Source organism: Cottoperca gobio, chromosome 13 (genome assembly GCF_900634415.1).
Source record: "Cottoperca gobio chromosome 13, fCotGob3.1, whole genome shotgun sequence".
Taxonomy (NCBI): Eukaryota; Metazoa; Chordata; class Actinopteri; order Perciformes; family Bovichtidae; genus Cottoperca; species Cottoperca gobio.
In genome coordinates this window covers 15,820,772-15,845,101 of record NC_041367.1, presented here as the reverse complement: position 1 = coordinate 15,845,101, position 24,330 = coordinate 15,820,772, and the positions used below count along the sequence as shown (strand labels likewise).

The following is a 24,330-nucleotide window of genomic DNA, read 5'->3' as shown; positions in this document are numbered from 1 at the left end:
CTCTCCCTCACTAGAGACGCTTTGCTCACTCAGCCCCCACTGTTCACACTTCATTACATGTGAATGCTTGATGCTGGATGGATAAATGTTTTTTTAAGTTTTTTTTTTTATCTATATGGCGTTCTGAGAACAATAGCTACTACTGTATGAAGCCATGTTGTGATATTGGGTAGGAGTCAACAGCTTATTGGAGCAGGGCATTTAAGGCAAAGAGAAAAATAGTACTACGGTCTTCTGAAAGAATATCGTTGCAAGTGCTAATGCTGGGTTTCTGCCATCAGCGCCGGCCCTTGTATAGGCTTTGTCTCTGTGTGAGTGAGCAGACGGGGAAAGAGGCAGAGGGAGTCTTTCAGACAGAGTGCACTATACACACACACACACACACACACACACACACACACACACACACACACACACACACACACACACACACACCATTAGAGATGCTTGGCTAGGTAAAGTGGCAAAAATACCTCCCTTTTTCCCTCTTCCACTAATGGTGGCTGACTACACTAAAACCCATGTTCACAGAATTACAATGTCATTTATAGGACACCAAGGCAGCCCTCAGCCTGCCTCCCCTACACTCTCCTCTTTTATCTAGTTACAAGCCACTGCCTTAACTGGTCTGTAATTCAATTCTCCGGCACACAGTGGGCTGCAGAGAAGGATGTGAAGTGGCCATGCCTTACAGGCACATTCTTCTCATAGACACGCAGGTTACTGAGCGCTCTGACGGGGCTTGGCACATGCTCTATTATAATTTCATGAGATGAGGAGAAACATAATTAACAAAAAAGATCCAGGCATAATATAATATTAGTTTAAAAGAATAGAATCAACTTTGTGGGAAATATGCTTATTAACTTTCTTGCTTAGAATTGGATAAGAAGATGTATACCAGTCTCGCCTCTGCACGCTAGCCAGCAGCCTATTAGCTTAGCTTAGCATAACGACTGGAAGAAAACAGAAAACTGAAAACAGCTAGTCTAGCTCGGTCCATTGTTATTGATCTAACTCTTGGCAAGAAAGTGAATAAGCATATGGTATAATGTGCTGTAGGCTAGTATCTATTTCAGGAAGTTTGGTGAAGAGCTTAGTACGTTAAACTTTAAAAATTAAGTATTTAAATAAGACTTAAAGAGATATTAATTGGGCATCTGTATTAATGATGCTATAAAAAGTGAATTAATTAACATAAGATGTGATATTCATAAGACTCGTTGCTATATCGAACAGGATATAAGCACTATAATGAGTTTCTGACTATATATATCTTCTATATAGTATATGTGGTACACTGTGTACTACATCTCACAAACAGTGATGGAAATTTGAATCAGCACAAGCTAAGGTTTGATTCAAGTAAACTCCGCACTTGAAGGGGGGGGGGGGGGGGATAAGTTAAAGTTACAGTGCCTTGCTCTCCCTCTGAGGAGATGGAAGGAATAATGAATGTCAGGTCTAAAGGGGGAGAGCAGGATGAAAAGGAACAGAAATAGAGCAGCTTTCATGGCAGCATAGATCTCCACTGGGGACATGAAGCTGCTCATTAAAACCTTTCTTAGTGTAGGGGAGAAGATGTAGCTGGTGTTTTCTGTGTTTTTTCCGCAGCAGTTTGAGGCCCTGAAGACTCCACACCTCCCTCACACTCCGGCTGTCTGTGATTCCATGATTATGTCAAGTCCATTGTTGTGTGTGACCTGTTGTGCTTTTGCACTCCCCTTACATGTTGCATCTCACCTCATTATGTAATATCTTGTTGTTGTTGTTTTTTAAACTAAGCTAAAAAAAAAAAGATGATGATGTTGTATTGATGTCCTTCTTTTGATTCTCCCACTCATAATATATATATGGCGGCATAGTCTTTCTTGAGTCTCTGCTCTGTGGCTTTCCTCCTCAGCATTGACGCACCCAATGAAAACAGAGCAAGCTCAAGGCTATGCAGCCCTACAGTTATAGACTGGGAGCGCCAAAACCTTGGGTATAAATACCCAACGCTGAATCTATATTTAGTTTGAGTTCCCCTTTGAAGAGAGGCCCAGTTTTGTCAGAGGCGATGGGTTCGTTGTGTAATTCCTGTATAGCTCCTAGCCACAGCCTCTCTCTCTGTATTTTTCATATTTGGGGTGAGCTGTTGTATTTCCAGTGCCAGACCATCTCTTCCTAGAAGACGCTCATTTACAATATTGATGACTGGTCTTGTTTGAAGGGACTAAGGATGATTGAACAATCACGTCAGCTCACCATTTATTGGTAAAAGTCAAGTGTCGCCCAGAGGTACGATTAGGAAACCCAATTACTTTCAGACTATACACTGGTGCTGGCTGCCTTGGGCTTACAGTTGTTTCTTTTATTACTTTTGTTCTTTATTAATCTTATTCTGACACTGCTTCTATCTCTTCATGCCTGATATTTCCTCCCCTGCCCCCAGTATTTATAGCATGATCTTCCCAGTTCAACACTTATAATAGTAACATAATCAGAATGTTCTGGACTTAAAAACATATCAGGCTGAATTTCATATTCCTCTGCCATCTGGCTTCCATGAGAATCAATAGAAATGCACCTCATTGCTTCTGTACTTTTCTTTGGATGACAGTGATCTACTTTTAACCATGCCCGACTCAACTTAGTTTATTAGATTACAATAGAGTGCATGACTCTACATTGCACAAGATGCATTATTTGCAGCTTTTTTGTGGCACTGGGAACATTGATTACAGGCCTTTGGCAGCGAAGGCTGACCAACAGTTGACAGATACAAATGTATTCAACAGAGTTTCCAAAGACGGCTTTGACCAGTCTGTGTGACTGGTGACGTCAGTTTGAGGTATTTCCTGGATTGAGATGTTAAGTGTTTACTGGTAGAGAGGAGCCACAAATGGATTTATACATGCAAATACTGTGCAGTCTGTCTCCTAACTCCCCTTCAATATGCACAATCTAAGAGGCATGAGAGAAAGGGTATGCATCTATAAGCCATAATACTCTAAAATGATTGGTACTGGACAGGATTAAACAAAAAATAATGAATGGATAATGAGAATAATCATCATAGTTGCAGCCCTAATGTTATGGTAACATGTTCTACCCATTGAGGTAGACATGACACCAGTACCACAGGTACAACAGGTACAGTAAATGATAAAGGAAGAGAGTTCTTGCCTTTTTGGAAGTTGTAATAATATGTTTGTAATATTACTGTTCAACATATACCAGCGATTAAAGAATTACTAAAGGAGTTGGTACCAAATGTTAAAGTTACCATCCAAAAACAGAAGATGTTTTTTTCCTCAATATTTTTTGAGTTAATAAATTGCTAGTGGAACAAAAAACAGCTCTGACATGAAGTTAATGTAAATACTTTATTTTCTTTATGTTTTTGTTTATAAGCTTTTGAACAAAATGGACTTGCATGATTACCTAACCTTACTAAAAGTAAATGTTCCATCAGCATGTCTGAGTCGTCGGGAATATGTGTATACTGTTTAAACCTCAACTTAAAAACAGATTTGGTTTTGAAGTCAAATGTGTTTCAAAGAAATATAGGTTTCTTCCACTGTGACCAAATCGTATAAAACCCAGTATTGACCTGGCTGTCAGATTTATAAAGATGGATGGGACAGAGGAGAATCCGGTGTTGGAGGGATATGAGTGGAAATGGATGGGGTTAGTGGCTCTCCGGTGTAATAAAAGAAATGAAAGTAGTAATAGACTCTCAGTGAATTCCATTAAGGACACACTAACACTACACAAGCCATTCATTATGATGATGCTGTGAAGTGAGATATTTCATTGTGGAACCCAAAGCCTAGTGTGAAAGGGGACACTGAGGGATGGGTGGAGCACAAAGGTCTGCCTCAACCTCGTTTACTGCCGTTCTCTCCTGTTTCTATGGAGATTTGAGGCTTTTCAGCCAATTAATCAATGGGAGCCAGCTTTTCATCCGGCAACCTTGAGCTTTTCTATATAAGCACCGACAGGCAGGAGCTCATTGAAATCTTGTTTTGGAAATTGTGGACAATTTTCTAAGGATATGTTGAAGTCTACATGGATCTGTAATCTAAGTAGCATGTTTGGACTAAATTGAGTTTCTTCTGCATACACAGTTGTCACATGGCAAAATCAGCTACTGTAATTTGCAATGTAACCCCCTTGTTTATTAGTTTTTGATTGATTTTCTTTTGCAATCTAATTTTCAATGACTGTGTCTCTAAATGTATTATTTCCTTTTGTAGGTGGAAAGGGAGGAAAGAAGAAGAAGACCAAGGCTAGCTCCAAACCCACTAAAGCCAATGGATCCAACTGGGCCAATGTTCCCCTCCCCCCTCCCCCTATTCACCCTCTCCCTGGAACTGAGATGGACCATTATCCCAACGAGCTTCATGAAGGAGGAGGGTATGTCTACAAGGCCTTTAAACACACACACATACATTAGTCTGATATAAACAGTGTTTAGTGCAGGGTAAAACTTGACAGATGTTGCTGTTTTATTTTTACTTTGCGATGAGATATTGAGCACGACTTGACAGGAAACTGAAGTTAAAGACCATCTCAAAAGTAAATTGAATATGACCATGAGAGCTTTTCAGGTTTTTGTCAATCTATTTTGAATTTATTTTCAAAGACCATTTAATTATTATCTTTTGTACACAACCTTCGGTTTTAAAGAAAAAGCTAAGCCTGTTTCCACCCAGGCCATTAAGAGGCTTTTATTTAGTCCCAGTTTAGGTATTTCAATATTTAGGTATACTCATAACAAGGTACATTTAGGTAAATGGTTTAAGTATTATTTGTCAAATCACTTGTTTTACATTTTGTTAGCAGCTTAACTAATAGTAGAAAACAATTAAACACAAACAAATATCATAGCAGCTTAGACGATGTCTAAAATCTTTGGGTACATGCCCCGCGACATCCAAAATAAATCTGAATACTTCAATTAGTATTTGACACAGATAGCAGCTTTGGGGTACACCCCCAATGTCTACTGACTGTACCGTATAGAGATTATTAGACCATCTGTTGTAGATGCAGTTGACTTTGCTTATTGCTATTATTGCATGTCTCCTCCGCTAACTACCTCAGTAGTACAGAATCCAATGTGTTGCTGGAACAACAAAGACATTGCTTGCCAACTTATGCAACACCACACATTGCTGTGTGCAATAACAGGGTTCGGCTCTGTTTTCTCTGCAGCTAATTACTGTACTACTGTACATCTGGAGAAAAGTGAAGGATCAATGTGAGTATATCTCCACAGGCAGCCTGATACACACACTCACTTACACAGGCTCGAACACAAAAACTCATATACAGATGGCTGGAGATCAAACTATCTGCTGATCCTGTCTTCAATCTGAAGACTTCATGACTGGAAAATAAATGGAGGAGAAAAAAAACTATGTTGGAGCAGACTCCTGCTGCTACTAGCGTGTAGACACAGATGGTTTCAGATTAATGTTTTTTCTGAATTCCATAGTGGGAAACAAATCTAATTGCATTGTTTTATAAAGAGAAAAGCAAGAGAGCTACAGACAGAGCTACACCAGCACAGTGTTATCCAACTCAAGCCTGAATTCTTATAGATGTTTGATGCAATACTTATCACTTCTTAAGTTTTTCTTTGCTTTTTAATTACATTGCTTCAAAATGATCTTTTTTCAATTTTAACATTTAATTTAGTTATTATTATAGAAGCTCAGACATACTCTTCTGTAGGTACAAAGTAACAGAGGCGTATTTAAGTGATCATGTGCGTCTCTCTTTGGTCCAGTAGGTGCAATGTCCTCTTACTCCCATTTCCAATGTGGGAGCGTCATCTACTTTAATAGGCTTTCTGGCAAATGAAGAGTCCCGTGCACTGTAAATCTCAGGCTGCTCTTAATGGCTGCATATTAAAACAGTTATGTCCTATGGAGTGTGCGCTGACAAATTTCTTTAATGAACATTTTCTTTATGGCTGGTATTATTTCAGCATGTATATGCACAGCTATGAAGAAGTTAAGCCTGACTACCTCCATAATTCCACTCAGGACTGCTGTATAACAAATTATTTCAGAAGTTGGACAAGGTCACAGAGCTCTGTTATATAGGAATTAACCATAATGTTTTTATGATGTCTGCTATTCCCTCCCTTTTCAGTAACCTTTTTACATTTGGAGACATTGACAATATCTCATTCTGTTTCTGTCTGTGTATTTTTCAATTTCTTTTCTCAAAAGCATTTAGCTTTTAAATAAATGAGCTGTGTTTTAAAGTGTGATATATTGAGCATATTTTGATTGTGATGACTTATCTTCTTAAAATATAGATGATCTAAATGACTAGAGCTGAAACAATAAGTCCTTTAATGAATGAGTCGAATAAAAGCTAAATGAATCTGCAAATTTGATAATGGATTTGATAGTATTTGTCATTTCTAAGCCAAAATGCCAAAATGAATCTGATTTTGGCTCTTTAATTGTGAGGATCTTCTACATTTCTTTAGTTCATCAATATTTTTGTACATTTTGAAGACAACATTTTTAACCAACCATTAGAGAAAATAATCCGAATATTAATTATTGTTAGTTGCAGCCCTAAAATGTCATAAAATGTCAACTGTGGGAACTTTTGTGCAGTAAACATGTCTTCTTACATCAGGTATGAGAGCGATGGTTGGGGCCCGCCCATGCCCGTTCAGACCTATCTCCACCAGGGCATGGAGGATGAGCTGGAGGAGGAGGAAGAGAGGGTTCCCACCCCACCCATTCGAGGGGTTGCCTCTTCCCCAGCTGCTGTGTCCTTTGGACAGCAGTCCACAGCCACCCTCACCCCTTCTCCTCGGGATGAGATGCAGCCCATGCTCCAGGCCCATTTGGATGAACTGACCAGAGCATACCAAATGGACATGGCAAAACAGTCATGGTAAACACTGCAGTTTTAAAACAGAATAATATAGATGTCTGTTAAGTTGCCGCTAGCCATCTTGAAGCGCACTGCTCTTTCATCGGTCAACCTAGCAGCAGTGGTGGGCGGGATATGTGGTATTTGCACATTTGAATATTCATAGATCCAACATTTCTCAATGAATGAAAGAAAGTTCAAAATTTCATACTGTATATGGCAAAACTATGTTAAACAAAATGTTAATCATAGAGCAATTTTACATACTTTAAAACATGTCTGATAGGGGACTTTAAATCAAATTATGTTGTACCCCTAGGCTTTAATAGTGCACTAGTCTTTATTGTAGTTGAAGGAAATAAAGGCACACGACTGAACTAAAATACTTCAATTATCTTATTTACATGTATCAATCTGTCTCTATATATATCTCTATGTCTGTCTGTTTATTTATCTGTCTATATATCTATATCTCTGCCTGTCTGTCTGTTTACCTGTCTGTATATCTGTCTCTATATATATCTCTATGTCTGTCTGTTTATTTATCCGTCTATATATCTATATCTCTGCCTAACTGTCTGTCTGTCTGTCTGTATGTATGTCTGCCTGACTGTATGTCTGTCTGTGTGTCTGTATGTCTGCCTGACTGTCTGTCTGTCTGTCTGTCTGTATGTATGTATGTCTGCCTGACTGTATGTCTGTCTGTGTGTCTGTATGTCTGTATGTATGTCTGCCTGACTGTCTGTATATCTGTCTATATATATATCAATCTATCTAACTGTCTCTCTCGTTCTGTCTATCTGTCTGTCTATCGATCAATCTATTGATCTCTGTTGAAAGATATATTTTCCTGTTTGATAATATATGCATTGTTGTCGTTTTGAAATGCTTACTGTACATTCTGTTCTGCATGTATTGCTGCCAGGATTTATTTTGGTCCTGCACTATTCTTCATGTCAACTGTGTGCAGTAGAGATAAACCCATTAATCATTTCATTTTATTGGGCCAGCGCTACCACTTATGCAACTACTGTATTTTGCTCAGTCTAAGAGACACAATTTCTTACCCACGGTTGTTTACTCCCCCCACACCCATGCGGCAAATTCCATTGTTGTTGTGCTCATGCAAGTCAGATAAAGGCCATGCCTCATTCTGTCGGCAACGCCGAGAGAATGAGAGACTGGCGTTCATTCATAATAGTGAAGTGGGTGGGGGTGACAGGGAAGCCTTGTCAGGAAGGAGATGTCATGTTACCCAGTAATGACTACGTTGGTTAGAGAGCATCCCTGACAACACCAGAGGCCCAGTAATTACAACCAATTCCCACTGCAAACCGCGTCAAATACATTGTGCTTCTCAAACAAACGCGGCTGTCAGCAGAGCGGGTTGCCACTGAGGTGACAGCCATGTGTCGGCAGGCCTGTAGAGCATGCCTTTGTACCATCCACAGCAGCAATTAGTAGGTCATTGTGTTAGCATGCAAGCAGCAACGTAGAATTAGTGGAATTGTCCATATTTATTCAGCTCTTGACTTATGAAAAGAGGTCTTTAAAATTAGCTCTACACTTCCACAAACAGCCTTATTTTGTGCCCTCCTGTGACATAGAAACTACTGAATATTCCTTTTATTCTCTCTATATTCATATATATGAAAGAATTCCTCCAGATTCCTTGATACATATACTGCATGTGGATTTCTCTTCCTAGGCACATGCAGGTTGGCTCTCTTCCCCCCCAGGCTCCAGCTCCTCCAGTGGGCTACGTGTCGAGCACGATGGCTTCTGACCTGGAGACTGACTTACCTGATGAGGATGAGGAGGAGGAGGAAGAGGAAGAGGAGGAGGAGGAGGATGAAGGCTATGGAGCCAGGCATCCCCGCGGCATTGAGCACACACCAGGGTCTAGCATGGACAACCTGGACAGCTCTTTAACAGGTGAGGTGGATTCTGAATGGTGAACCATATTGTAATGTATTCTAATACAGTATTTGTTGTGCTATACATATGTATACTGTGTGTAATTAAATAGGACTTTTATTTTGTGAGTCAAATCACAATGACTACGTTGAAATGACTCTGAATGGGAAAACATTAAATCTCCATTGTTGTTACACCTTGTAAGTAAAAGGATCGTTGTTCATGACATGTTCTTCACCACTCTGTTATGCCTACATTGTTATGTGAACATGCTTACTGAGTCCCTCAATCAAGTTTTTTAAAGCACTTTTGGCAGACTCTGGGGAATTATAATAATCATTTCCAAAAAAGAGATAAGAAAGTCCATGAATTTTAAACAGGATAGTGAGAGGGAAATTAAGAGGAGGGAGAGGCAAGGCGAGCAGGAGAGAGTGAGTGTGATTTAATTCGCACACAGCACCGGAGCCGGAGTCAGCGCCACCCATATCTTCCCAAGGAGATTTGAAATACATTTCACGTGTGGCATATTCCATTGCGGACTAGAGGCACCATTTCCATTTTTACAACTCACTGAAAACTTTTACAGCCGTCTATCATGGGGACATATGAAGGGCATGACATCACAGCGGCAGAGCTGGCGACTGGACTGCTGCTGTCATACTGACCAGGCCACACAATCCATTTGTAAACTAGAGGGTAAAACTGGAGGGATGTTTCTGAAATGATGTGTGGCATTTTGGCTATCGTGCACTATTGGGACATGGTGTGATACACAATGCTGCTGTAGTGTAACCCTGTGGCACTGTACATCTATCAGGTCTGAATACTAAAACAATATAATCTATATTGGGAAATGTATGGGTGGAAAGAAACAGGAAGTGAGCAGAAAATGCACTTTATGTGAAGGGAGAGGAGCTGAGCCAGTTGAGAGAAAGCATGGAAATAAGAGGGTTGACAACGCTGCTTGTTGGTCGACACTGTCAGTTCCAGCCCTAAAGAGTAGTTTTCCTCGGGATGATGGAACAGTGGTTTTGGTTGCGCTGACACGTGCTGCTGCTGATGTATTTAGAAGAATATAAAGCAGCAACTGGGCTCTAATCTACTGCATCTCTCGTCCACTGTATTACTCTGAAGACAGCACTATTTCTTCTTATCTCTCTGCAAGTCTGTCTCGCACCCCATCGTTTTACAACACAGACACGGTCCCAGCTCCAGGGTTAGCGGGAGGAAGAGAGAGAGGCTAGGGGAAACCTCTGAGATTTATTGTGGCCACCATTTTGAGGCTATACAAATAGAGGAGAGATTCCTGTCGAGCCTTGCTTGATAGATATGTCATTGCTTTAATCATATGGAAATAGGTCTGTTTTCATAATGTTAAACCAAAGGCCAGTAAATCAAAAATGTTCACAGATGCCCCAGAAAAACAAGCCTGTCTCCTCCTTAGGGGCCATTTTTCTCCAGCGGATTGTCCGCACAGGCTTTCCAATGTGTTATTCTATTCTCTGACATAATACAACACATTTATTTTGCAGATAAATGTAAATTCTGATGTCGTGGTGGGTATTGCTGCAGAGCCGGCTTGTGCCAGAGAGATGAAGTAAAACACAGGTATTACCTGGCTTTGTGTGTAGGCATTATGTGTCATGTGGTAGCAGGCTGTTACGCCTACTGTTCTGGGCGATTACTCTCTCATAAAGCCTTGCCAGGTTTGTGAGGAGCAGGGTCACGTCTCCTGACGGCAGGTAGAGACGCCTGGGCGTCAGGGGGAATGATTTTCCTGCTTAACGACATGCAGATTAGGGTTTCCGTCAGTATAAATCAGTTTTAGTGGCAGGAGGGACCTGGGCTGGGTTTTACTGCCCCCCAACCATCTCCCGTTTACTGGCCTTTCTCTAACAGTGCGGGGAGCATGGGAGGTGTCAGCCAGTGGTTTTTAGAGAGCATGGCTTGGCCCATTGCTCTGGTTCAAGACACGATAAAATGACAGACACGTAGTGCAAATCTTTGTCTGCAGCTACAGAAAAAATAGCACATTTCTGGGGCAAAAAATGAAAACTTGATTGAATTTTTATCAAATTATGTGACAATGATCACAGTTTGATTGGACTGCTATTTCTGAGAATAGAAGTGCTCCAGAGGTTCAGCTGTATAAAGTGGCAGTTAGTGCAACTGAAAAGTCATTCTGTGATGTGATTTGCTGAGGCAGTGTTCCTTCGCTGAGCCGGAGGAGTTGGAAGCTTCAGTGCTTTGGCTGGCACTGCCTATACTTCAATATCTGCTCTATTCTTTGTGGGAGGATTGGACCCAATGGAATTGCTGTCTTTCTTTTTTAGAGAAAAACTCTTAGAAAAGAATTTCAAAGAAAATGGCGAGGTAAGATGAAGGGCTCGCAGTAGTTGCTGCCTTGAATTTCAGTTGCTGCTGTAAAAATGGGTTGAGTAAGGGTTTCTTATGCAAGCTTATATTTTATACAAGTTTCCATTAATCTCAGACATTTTTACTGCAATAGGAGTGAAAATCTGTTGCAACTTCAGCTGTTGAAGGTGCAATTCCCTGAAGTCACAGCCACTGTTTTTTTAGAGATATGCTTCAAGATGCAGAAACTCACAGATGGGGAAGTTGGAAAACTCTTTGAAGGGGATTTCTGGATAAATAACCAACAATCAAATGAACAAGTTTTATTTGAAACTTTAATCTAATAAATGTGCGAGTTGTGCCCTGGCCAGGATTACGCTACCGTTTGTATCATAATGACCTTTTAATAAATTCTGCTACTAAGTTTTTGTCCCGATCGCTCCTCCTACAACCTTTAGCATCACACCTCCCCAGTTCTCTGTTACACCAGTCTGTTCAATCACATCACTCTTGTGTTCAGTGTGATGGAGAGATAGTGTGTGAGCAAAGCACTTGGGTTCGTGCCACTTGAGCAAATACTGCCAAACCAGTCCCACTGAAAGCTGTCACATTAGCCGACTGTTCTCCGTGTTTTTGGTTGCCAACGTGGCCTATTTTTATTGGCAGACAGATACTTTTATATTTAAAGCGCTGGCCTAGCTTTTTATGTAAAAAGAAAAGAAATCAAAGCCTGAAGAAATATTTACAGTAACACAGATGCATAACAATATGTACACATCTTACTTATGCATGCGTTTTCATGCATGTGTTTGTTAAGTCGGGTGTTGATTTAATCTCTTCCATCTTTTAATCATCTTTAAAGTAACGTTAAGAGCAGAAGTGTCTAAAACTACAGTAGCTATAAGTGAGATACATTGATTTTATATGTAAATGTTCTTGTTGATTGAGTACATTTGAGATGTTGCTGGCTGTATAATGTTAGACTGGAATGAGGAAAACTGTGTGTGCATACCACCAGGTGTTTGATTCAATGCATTGCTCTATGAGGTGCGTCATCTGTGTCACCTGAGGCAGTTTTGTAGCTAACTCAGCTGTGCACAGGTGCGCTCATTGTTCTTTATCAAAAGAAAATCAAAATGAGTTGATGCCAGCCCTGCTGTTCCACTGTGTACATGCTGGTATTGTATTTGTGTCCACCTCTGTGTATGCAATATGTCTTCTGCATGTGTGTGCAGTCGATGAAAGAGGACAGGCCAGAACAGAATGACTATACAAAAGCACTCACCTGCAAGAACAGAAATGCCCTGCAGCAACTACGAAATAATTTAAGTGTTACTCAATACATTCATCCATCTAAATGTAGAATCACAGCACAGGTGTTCAAAATGTCAGATCTTATGTCCATAAAGGTTATGGCCACTGAGCTGAAAAGTAGGAACATGGTGCGTTTTGGAAAAATTATTAATTAACACACACAGTCCAACAAACTCACACATACACACACACATTTGCTGAAACATGTGGTGTTCCGCAGGGTCCATGGTGAATGGGTGGGGCTCAGCCTCGGAGGATGACCGTAATTTCTCCAGCCATAGGTCCAGTTTGGGCAGTTCGTCTGATGGCTCCATCTTTACCCACTGCAGCTTTGCCCAGGCCCTGGTGGCCGCTGCAGACAAGGCAGGCTACCACCTGGAGGGCACTAGTCTCAGCAAGAGAGGTTGGTGTGTGGAGACCAGCTACACACTGCTGCACTGGAACTTCTACCAGTGGCAGATTATTTGTTCCTTTCTGCTCTGATTCCTCCTTCTTGTCATCCATTGGCTGATGTTTTCCCCAATAATGTTGGATTTCCTCTCTGCTGCTTGTGGACACTGGGCCCTGGTTGTGCATGGCACCTGTTGTACATGGCTGGACTGCGGATATCTCCCTATCCTCAACTTTAACTCTGTTCCTCTATGACTCATCTGGCTTTTCACTCTGGCTTTCTTGGGTTAAATGAGTAATAACTGGGTGATTTGTTCTACTTGCAACCTGTTTACAGGCTTCTACCAGAGTGCTCTCTCCTCTAATGAAAACATTTTCCTTTGTTTTCTGATAGGTTTTTGAATCTTGATTGATAACCTCTAGCGTTCTTGACGACAGCCTCAGCTCCGCTGTCTAAGTGTTGTCTCCTTAATGTCTTTATTAACCAGCTGGCTTGTGGTCTTGTATCCCTCTTGCAGGTAAAGGCTTGTCACACAGGCCCCGACCCAGCAGTCCATTCTCAACAGATGGCAGCACAGTCGGCACACACAGCTTGGGCCACCAGAGGGCCACCAGGCCCACACGCAAACCCCGAAGCCAGGGCACAGCACCCCACCGGAGAGATGCTGGTGCAGACGGTGAGGCAGTGACTGAAAACACATTTTAAATAGTTTCTGTAGAAAAGTTCCCTGAAACATCTGTTGTTGTTGTTTTAGAAACTACAAGTTATATTAATATAATATTGGATGGAAAAGTGTCTGGACGTGATTAGAGTATTCAGTGTCTTACTTTTTTTTTACTTTGCACAGACCTACCTCCTCCCCCTGAGCCCCCTCCCTCTCAGGGGCAGGGCCGTATCCAGGGGGCCCGCAGTGTAAGCAGCATGGCACCCCCTACAGAGAAGACGGCCTCATCTCTGGAGCGTCCGCCTATATCAGGACCCCTGTCTGGGCTGGATGACATGAAGAGCTCCGTTGACAGACAGGCACGCACTACTCTGGAACATCATCGGCAGGCTCAGGACAGGCTGGGCTCCATGGAGCGAGCTGAAGATGGGCGCAGGGGACACAAAACAGGTACGTTCTTTAGCCATGTAAACAACCCTGTAACCCTTGCAATTGCAATATTTTCATGTTTAGCATTCGATATCAACATGTCAACGTTATCAGGCAATTTGAGCATTGAGCATGCAGCGGCCCGGGTTCCTTTGCATGTCATCCCCGCTCTCTCCTCCTTTCCTGTCTATCTTCAGCTGTACTAATAAAGTTAAAAAGCCCAAACAATAATTTAACAAAAATAAATACAAGTGAAGGGCTAACTAAATGAGTCCTGTTCCACTTTTCATCCAAACTAGCCCATAAAACTGTTGTGTTTACTTCCAACATTGTATCACTGAAGAAATAAAACATCGAAGCATCACGTTCTAAACAAGTGGACATTTTCCTGTTCTTGACCTAAGTACTTGATTTAGAAAAGAGATGCATCATTGCATTAAAACAAGAAAACAACGAAGACACAGGAGATTTGCTGTTGACAGTGAGGGAAGTTCTTATGTTGAAGTTAGCTTTCATGCTGTGTGGAGACTGGGCTCCCATGAACAGATTGGACTGTCTGCCACTTGCTCTGGTTTCCAGAATGCCCCCCTCAGCCGCCCCAATGCCCCTGTAACTGTTGCCAATATCATCCTGCTCCGCTCCAAGTAAGGCAGGAGGCCCCAGCAACTGAAATGCACTCTAATCGCTTCGGCTTTTTTGTCTCACACAAACAGCAGCCACTCTACACCCCATCTGTGTGAGTCTGTGTTCATGTGTATGTGCGCGCGTGCATGCGTGTTTGTAACCATTAGAGCTCTCCATGCTGTGCGCCCTTCTCTCTTTGTGCCAGGGCTTTCTCAGACAGTTAATCTGAGACTGCGAGACAAAGACAGGTGCCGCAATCAGCATCTTTACAAAAAAACCCCATAGGTGAATTCCCATTTGTGTCAGAGTGCTGACTGATTCACAGTGGAATCCACTGAGGTTGGGGCAGACTCTATTACAGCCATTAACCGAGTAGTGGGGAGCAGTTTGATGAGATTTCACGCAATGACTGAGACTGCTGAGGGTCAATGTTATACTGCCCTGCAGCGGGGGGTGCCACAGCATCCAGTGGTCCCTCTGTTATTGTATTTACCCCCTCATAAGGCTGGTGGCTGCAAGGCCATGTGTGAGGCAGAGAGTCCTCTCTGTGGCACGCCCTGGCATAGCCTGTTGGCAGAGCCACTTTGCAGATGTCAGGAGGGGAGGGGGGGGGGGGGGGGGTATCTCTTTGTCTCCATGCATCAGATGTTAGATCTATTTCACTGCAACAATTAAAGTCATGTGTCCACTTTTTTAACTTGTAGTATGCCTTTCGATCCCTCTGTGTTTTCAGAGGATGGGTGCGTGCCATACAACAAACCTTCCTTTCCCTCCCCTGGTGGCCACAGCTCCTCTGGCACAGCCTCCTCCAAGGGCTCGACAGGGCCACGCAAGGCCGAGGGTCCACGACAGCCACAACAGTGGACCGCCACAGAACACGCAGAATTTCTGGGGACCAATGGACAGGGACAGTACTCGGGAGAGTTATGTGAGTAATTCCGTATTTTACAGCAGTGTTTTACGATACACGACGCAGCATGCATCGTGAAAAAGGTCACGTTGTGTAGTCTAACAATTCTGACATTAATTGCCCTACAACTTCACTGTGACTTCGAGACTCTGGGAGGTCACTACACCTGGCTGTTGTTCGCTGAGTAGTTACAGAAAACAACCCCCAACAACTTTTTTACGTTTCTATTTGTGTATGTATTAAGCAAACGACATGTTACTTAGTGAGATTTAGAGGAGTAGATGTTTTACTGTAGATCTAGGCTAGCGGGTTTACCAGTCTTTTAGCCTTTAGCTAATATTTGATATAGAATCTTTAGTTTGATACAGTATATGTGTTGTTGTAGGTCTATCCGGTAAATGTGCCCCTTGCACTGTTGTTGAATATATTCAATAATGTGAGTTGAATTCCTTATACGTGTCAGCAAACTTGGCCAAAGGAGTTGTTTGTGATTCTGATTTATCAATTAAGCAATTACTCTAAATGTTTTCTTTTTATTTCTTTAAATAAACCATTTCTCAATGTTGATACGTGTTTCTTTTATTTCCCTTGCCTCTCGCAGAGTGATCTGCCTGGGATGTGAACTGGAGAAAAGCCGGTCTGTCCTTGAGAGAATGACGCCGTCCTTGTTGGGGCAACAAACTTTGTCATTACCTGTGTGCTCTCAGAGGGAAGGAGTGCAGCAGAGGGCACTACAGAGAAAAGCGGTGTCACAGAACTGTAAATGCGATGTATAGACACAGACATACTGTACATCTCACTATGTTTTCGTCCTCAAGAAAATATTTTCCACCTCCTACCTTACTGTAATTTTCGTTTTGTTAGAAAAAGGCAAGTAAAAAAAAAAAGAAAACATCTATACGAGAAAATCTTTTCTGGTAACCCTTGGGAGAAAAGGAATTTTGTTTCCTGTAAATATATTCTTTAACTTGTTGTTGCATTGCTATGCAAGCCTAATTCAGTTTGAGCTTTTTATTTCCATATACAGGAACAGTTGGTTTTATCTGGTTATTTGTATTATATGTGAATTGAGTGGCTGTTGTGCCATAAAATAATTGTTTTATAATCCATTGTTTGTTAATAGTTACCTTTTAATTATTATCATTATTATAATTATTGTTTTTGCACTGCAATTTTTGGTGATAAGCACAAAAACATAGCTCCTGCTGACATGAAGAACCGGAAGAATATGTGAAGAGGAGTTCCTGTACTGTAAAGTAAAGAGAAGAAATTATATACTAATGTACAGAGAGATATTAAAGAGTACGGCTTTGCTCACAGACAGCAACAAATAAGGCAGCCATTTCCATAGTTAAGACTAATGGGGTGGCAGACACACAAGGTTCCCGAGGGTCTGAAGGGCAGAGATAAGGCTGGGAGAATTGTACACAGAGGATACTGTATTAATGTAGCTGACTGAGTTGATTATTTAATTCCTAACTAACTGTCCTAAAACAATAGTTTTATTTCAGAAACATGTAGTTAATGCTTTGGGCAACAGAAACAGAATGAGGGAGTTTTTCAAGTTTTCTTCATATGATTTACTGCCTAAATAGTTTTATTACACCGTGTTTACGCTCCTTATTCAGCATAACAGGACATTAACCATAAAACAGAGTCAGTGAAATCTGTCCACATGCTGTACTTCAGTCATAGCACTTACAGAGGCAGATTTATGATTATTTTATTGCCTTAATAGGTAAGCAGACATCACAAAGATTTACTGGGATTAGTAGCAATGATAATCCCAAACCTGCCTAAAATATCAGTGGAGCAACACAATTTGTTTACATTTTTATGTTTTGAATATGTCTTTAGTTTCATCATTTAAATATTTGCTTTTTAGAGCACTTACTGTTTTTGTTTTTTGTTATATTATTTTTTAGTACAGTATCGTCCAAAAAAACAAGTTATTTGACATCCTCGGCCCAGATAAGTGCTGTTAAAATTAGGTAATCTATTAAAGCAGTTGCTGCTCTAAAGGTTGGTGCCTCAGTTGCCATTACACTATGGTCAGCACAGCCTCGTGTCAAAAAATGGTGTGTGTACGATTTACAATGTAGCTTTGAGTCACTGTTTAATTCCAAATGGTGAAGTGATAATGGAGAAAAGCCTTGTAGATTAACTAGCAGGTCCCACTGCCTCCATGTCTACAGCCACAGTGTGGAGGAGAACACTTTCCATCTGCCTGACCGCCACGAAACACACACTTGTCATCTGCCGCTTTCGACTTCTCAGCCTCTGAGTCTCAATTGTTTTGTCTTTTCAGACAATGTTTTTATTGGTTGTCCTTTTTTAATGAAAGCTTGTTTCTTTGTATGCCTTTTATGGACTCTAAAACGCTGCTTACAACAATGTTTTCAATATTACTGTTCAGGATTTTTGTGGTTCAATGACTGTTTGTTTTTGTCTTTTTTTGTACTGCTAATGTTGATAAAAGGGGGGTGGAAACTAAAGGCCGTCAGATGCTGTTGTACTGTTGTCGTCATGCCATTGTCATTTTTTATCATCCACCCAGTGGCCAGTGTTCTGGAAATGAGGTGCAAAGAGTATCTCAGGTTATTAATACATTCTGGTGGTGTTTATGTATGTGTATATATGTGTATATATCCATACGCATCTCCACTTGATTATGCCATTCCATTTTCATTGACAAGAATATCCCTCTCATGTCCGATTCTGTCGTCCCCTCTTTTCTTTTCTGCTGTGGATTTTGATTCTGAGTATAATGTGCTGGTTCATCCAACTTAAGACAAGATGTCAGTAAAAGAACATACCAAATTAAGATTGATATTTCTAATGTCTAATGCGTTTTAGTGTCTCTTTAATACTCATTGTTTTCTTTTAAATCACAGTGTCGTTTTGTATTTATTAAAATGATAATAAAAGTATATTGTGAAATATGCATAAAGATTCGTGGAATATAAAATGTGTTTTTTGTTCCTTGTAAAGTTTGCTGTCAGAGCCGAGCAGCGAGGCTATAAGGAGATGATAGGCACACTGTGCTCACAGCACGGTGAAATGCCGGGTCAGTAGTTGTCTGAGTCACTCTCCGTCCTGCATGTTCACCGCACTGCTCCTCCCATGTCAAAACTAAAGCAACTTAAAACCTTTTTGAACACAAGGAGCAAAAACGCTCACAATTTGCTTGTCAAGACAATAGAGAAAATGTCTTTTTGGAAGGATGAAAGTACTTTGGCTTTCCCTCTCTTTTGTTCATTTTCTCAATATTGTTGATTCTTTGTAGCCTATCTGTGTGTTGCCTTTTTGCTATAAAAGAGGATTAAAAATGACAAAAAGAAAAGTTGTTTGGGTGAAGTCTTTCTGTACAGTATGGGGTGAGGTGACACTCCGATCTGAAGCCATTTCTACCGTGCAAGTACATTCTGCTTTTTTTTTTCTTTCTGTAAACCACCTTCTGTATTCACTTGCATGTCCTTGTCCAAGAAGAGAGTGGATCAAGAAAATAAACTTTTACAGTCTCATTCCCATGTCCTGTAAGATAAATCCATGTTCTTTTATTTCCTTGTACCTGGATCAATATCAAATAAAATATTTTTGAAAAATGAAATTGCCTAAAATTATGTTTGTCTTTGATAGAAAGACTGCTGTACAGGGAATTGAAAAGTCCAAATTGGATACAAAATTGTCTCTTAGCAGTAATATTTCTGTTTTTGTAGACCACTTCCTTTAATATGGAGCTGCAACAACATGACAAATGGCAAGTTTGTTCAAAAACATGCCCCCTCTGATATCTTGATAGTGTTTGACTCAGCAACAATATGTGTAGTTATTTTGTGTTGTGTGTGTGTGTACTAGATATGTGTAGTCTACTGTGTCTTCGTGAAAGAGCTCCTGACTCAGCTGTGCTTTTTATGTCAAATCAATCCCTACCTTGATCCTTCTAGAGGAGCAGCTTCAAACACAAATCCAAATCTCTTAAATCACTGAGCGAGGCAGCTTGCTTTCAAGCTCTCTAACATTGGAGCTCACAGTAAAATAACTTATGAAAGAAATGCAAAGCTGGATTTATAAAACTAGGAACAGCTACTGAATCAGCAGTATGTGCCAATATTAATTAACCAAAAAAAGCTTAATCTTCCTTATATTTCTCCATCAAACATTTCCCAGATTCATATTGAATCAGTCTCCATATGTACAGGGACTGACCCAATGGAAAAGTACACACCACCTGTGGTGACAACAAATGTGTAATACCTGGATATATATGGCCGTTGCCATATCACAAAGTTGTCTGTTGAGCAGTGTACGGGGTGAAATGGCATCAGCATAAGAAAAAAGAAAGTAGTAGTAGTAATAGTAGTAGTAGTAGTAGCAGTAGCAGCAGCAGCAGTACCAGTAGTAGTAGTAGTAGTAGTAGTAGTAGTAGTAGTAGTAGTAGTAGTTGTAGCAGTAGCAGTAGTAGCAGTAGCAGTAGCAGTAGTAGTAGCAGTAGCAGCAGTAGCAGTAGCAGTAGTAGTAGTAGTACAGTGCAAACCATAAAACTGCAATGCTCCTGGTTATATTCTAGTTGCCCTTCGTTGCACCACTGTCTGCCATTGTTTCCTGTCTGCTTCTTCCCTATTGACTGTCCGATAAGGGAAAAAAAAGACATAACTTTTCTCAGCTGTTTATAGGATTTGGACCTGGTGATTAAAGCTCTGCTGCACAGGCCTTAAATTCCTTGAGGTGTTTTAGCTGCGATGGCTGTCTCACAAGATTGTGTTCTTATTGGCCATTAAAGTGGGAGAATTTCGATTCATTGCATAGGGAGTGCTGCCACTTCATGTCAAGTGATGAAGGCCAGCCTCAGTGGGATAATGTGCATTGCACATGGTGCTACTTAATGGACCTTGTGGCAAGGTGCCCTCTTATCAGAGTCATGTGCAACGTATCGCCAGGCTTTGTTTGTGGCCTGTTGTTTGGTAGAACTTAGCGTGAAACTACAATACTGCACCGCTGACAAATGTGTTGGTCAATCTCCTAGCCTGGCTTCAGCAGAGTTGCAGGTCAGAGTTTTGTTCAACTTCTCCATGTGAATCAGTATTACAGGTTTACAGGTTGTAATTGGTCTGCTCAAAATGTACATTGGAATCATGACATTATATACATTTTAAGGGCTGAGCTTGGGGCAATTGCATTTAACAAAAGGCTAATGTGACCACAGTATTCAGAGCCCCTAGGCGCATACTTCGACTTTCCCATGTATTGCTGAGGCAACTAAAATGGCCCAAAACAGACAATAATATACTAATATTATTATCCATCACAATATTATGTTTATATATAAAGTCATGTCAATAGTTAAGTCATGTATAAAAATTGCAATAATCATTATTCTACATAAAATATTTCCTGAAGGTGATTGATCATCTCCCCAGGCCTCAACAGATAAGTGGACTATTCCATCACAACATGAGCCTCGATCACGCGCACCTGAATTAATTGAATGCGAAAAGAGGTCGCAATGCTGGTATTTGAACTTGACGTAAATAGTCAAGAAATGCCCAATGGTTAGTAGTATTTTCAAGCAAAAAAATATAAAGTGTACAAAGGGTTATTTTAAGCGCACAGACAGGCCATTAAAGTTGATCAGTGCTGAGGATGAGGAGAAGCTGTGTTCTTCATCTGTGCTGCCTTTTCATGGTCTGCAGGGGGAACAGATTATTTCTCACTTCTTGTAAGAACTAATTTATAGGTGTAGTTCAGGTTAGTGTCATACTAGCTGGAATTCTAGGTGTTGCGTGCGTGCGTGGCGAGGGGGGGGGGGGAATACTGCGTGTGTGCGTGGCGCGGTTTCTATTTAATTCTCTCCTCTACTTTCTTCCGCTCTGTAGGTGTGTGCGCACTTGTAGGTGTGTGCGTACGTGTGTGTGTGTCAGCTGCAAAGCTCCGCCCTTCGCAAAACGGAGAGAATGCGAATGCGCAAAGTAGACAGTACAAACTTAAACGTGCACATAAATTAGATCAAAAGCATAAGCGTTTAGTTTATTTAATAAAACGGCACCTGTCAATGTGAAAAGTGAGTTTATCTTAAAAAAAAAAACAGAAAAAAAAGAAACACCTTTAATTTCAGACGGCCTGGGTTCCGTTGGCGGGGCGCAGCGCCCCTCCAAGATAAGGGTAGGGGAAACACTGATATATATAAGCTATCTGAGTGTGTTTTTTTTGTCTTGGATGGATGTATTTTTTGAATGTTTGTAAATGGTAAAACCCAGTTTTGTTGCAGCTTGCTGTTTACTGATGAAATTACTACTTCTGTATAGTTCATCTGCAAGAGAAGCTAGATGTGCTTCCAGCAGTGGGTCCCATGTGAGTGTAGATGGAGAGAGACAAATGGTTACATGTAACCATGTATAGTGTAAGGGTAAATAGTGCAGTACCAAACACAGGTGGTGGCTCTTTTGGAGTATCAAATCAACTTCCCCCTATCCCTATTGGGTCAGTCCTCATACCCATGGAATAAAGGCTATAGCGTGAATGAAGGTTAAAATCAATCTCTTTGGTTTGGTATTATTTACACGTCTCATGGAAATTTGCCCGGGACATTTCATTTTTAACTTATTTTTTTGGTAAACATGGGAGTTTTTTAATGTCCGACATTTGTGTTGCAGACACTGGCAAATAGGCATGGGACAATGTTAAAGATCCATGTCACGGTTATCCTACCCCAAATAATTGCGATTCACTCTTCAAAATATGCTCAAAACTCTTAAAATGGTACCAAAACATACAAGAATCACTTTATTTTACATTTTGTTAAGAAACAAATATTTCTATTGCATCACACACGCAGAGTTTTATTGGGTGAAAATGCTGTTTAGTGAAAAACAAACAATCCTAAATAAGGTCATTATAAATCATAATGTCCCTCTGCATAAATAAAGGATAAACAAAAAATAGCAACCTTGTGTTCTTTCTCTCATGATAATTCCTGTTTTCAAATCAGACTTTTTCAATTGTGAGGATAATCGTGATTATGGAAATTCTCAGCCATCAACCAAATTGCGAGTGTTTTTTTATCGTGATCCATAATAAAATCCTTTACCTACTGGCAAATGATGAATGCCATTGCAGGGCCTGTGAAACTTGATGTGTGACTTCTTGTGTGGTGGCATTAAGTGTCATGATGATTGATCTATTTAAAGGTTAGCCCTTCTTCTTAAATCTATGAAACAAGTGAATCTGTTGGCATTAATGAATAATGACACGTGTAAAGCTGACCAATTAAGCACAGTTTCAACATCAGTTTTTCATAAATGTCGGCAATTGCTCATTTTAGTGTTCTGTGTTTTGACACATCTTATACTTCTTTTTCACTTAAGCTGCGTTATTCCTGCCTCGCCTCCATCAGAAACATGTTTTCTCTCTAAAGCCTAGTTTTTGGGCAACATAAAATAGTTTATTTATGTTCTTGTTTATCTATCAGAGCATTTGAAGTGATGGTGCAGTGGGAGAGCATGTTCTGTCGTCGGAGAGTGCTCGGCTTACTGTGTGCTCATATCTGAATAAAAGACAAATAGCCTCCTGTTCAGCTGTAAGCAAACCAGCTTATTTACACTTGTTTATTTTACTGTCAGGTTTAATTTTAGTTTGATTTCATTTTGTATATAAGTTTGTGCTGCTTTCAGTGAAGATCTTTTCTTACCTTCCTTCCCTGCTGTCACAGTGTTTGTCATGCACATGTGCACAAGTTAAAGCCCTGTTATAATCTATCATTAACAAAGCCAACAAAACATATTTCTCCGGCAGAACTCTAGCTGTTCTCTTCATACCCAATTCCGAAAGATTTTCATACATGACATTTTTCTTTGTGAGTTGTGTTAATGAGTAACATTTGAAACAACCTGACAGAGTCAAAGAAAAATGTTGTGTGACTACAAATGAAGGTTTTTGTATTCATATTTATATGAAAGGTTCAGCGAACTATCCTGACCCTTTTAAAAAAAGAAAAAACATCAGTGCAGGCTAGGCTGGAACTGCTCCCCATTTTACACCTCTTCCTCTGCCTGTGCCTGGGGGGCAGGACGAGTAATGATTGTTCCACTCCTTGCCAACAAAGCAACTTACCCTCTCCTCTCCCATCTTTTATTTCCAACTGTTTACCAGTGTGCACTCTTCCACCTCTTCCTCATTTCTCACCTCTGCCCAGACTGTGCGCAAATATGCAGTTTGTGAAGTTCCTCTGCATACTCCCAGAAGCCTGCTTTCATACGGCTGTGTAATTGTTGCATCAACTGGTGGAGATGGTCTGTGTGAAGGGAGCAAAAACTGGTCAGCCAGGCAGAAGAAAATAAGCTTTGCTCAGCAAATACACACTGCAGTAAGATACAAAGTGTGTGTGTGTGTGTGTGTGTGTGTGTGTGTGTGTGTGTGTGTGTGTGTGTGTGTGTGTGTGTGTGTGTGTGTGTATGTGTCTTGATAAAAGGAAACATCTACTGCTCGTGCTGCAGGTTTTTTTTCCCCGTCCTACTTCTCCTCCCCTTTGTCTCTGGACTGGTGACAATGAGTGGAGGTGAGAGGGCAGCAGTACCAATGCAACACCATTCATCACACATGTCAAACAGCTAGACCAGCTGCTGGGGACAAGTGGCAAAAATTAGCATTTCATCTCTTTCTCTCTTTTTTTCTTTCTTTCTCTTTTTCTCTCTCTCTTTTTATTTCTCTCTCTCTCTCTCTCTCTCTCTCTCCTTTTTCTTTCTTTCTTTCTTTCAGATTGTATCTCTCTATATATTTCCGTCATAGCTCCACATTTGATGAATGACTGTAGCTTTCTGTCACAAAACAGACTAGTCT

At 40.7% G+C, this 24,330-nt stretch overlaps 1 protein-coding gene across 5 annotated transcripts in view; it reads left to right on the top strand.

Annotated features, from left to right (window-relative positions):
• robo2 (roundabout, axon guidance receptor, homolog 2 (Drosophila)) overlaps window positions 1–19,105 on the top strand; it is a 260,316-nt gene extending 241,211 nt beyond the window's left edge. For 4 of the 5 annotated variants that reach the window (XM_029446206.1, XM_029446205.1, XM_029446204.1 and 1 more), the window contains 7 exons: window positions 4,242–4,401; window positions 6,649–6,912; window positions 8,600–8,826; window positions 13,386–13,544; window positions 13,716–13,982; window positions 15,319–15,513; window positions 16,097–19,105. In XM_029446206.1, coding sequence (XP_029302066.1) covers window positions 4,242–4,401; window positions 6,649–6,912; window positions 8,600–8,826; window positions 13,386–13,544; window positions 13,716–13,982; window positions 15,319–15,513; window positions 16,097–16,098 — 1,274 coding nt within the window. In that variant the 3' untranslated portion in view covers window positions 16,099–19,105. Of the gene's footprint in view, window positions 1–4,241; window positions 4,402–6,648; window positions 6,913–8,599; window positions 8,827–12,697; window positions 12,881–13,385; window positions 13,545–13,715; window positions 13,983–15,318; window positions 15,514–16,096 lie in introns of all 5 variants that reach the window. The other variant, XM_029446202.1, reaches the window with a different exon arrangement.
• Window positions 19,106–24,330: the final 5,225 nt, after the last annotated feature.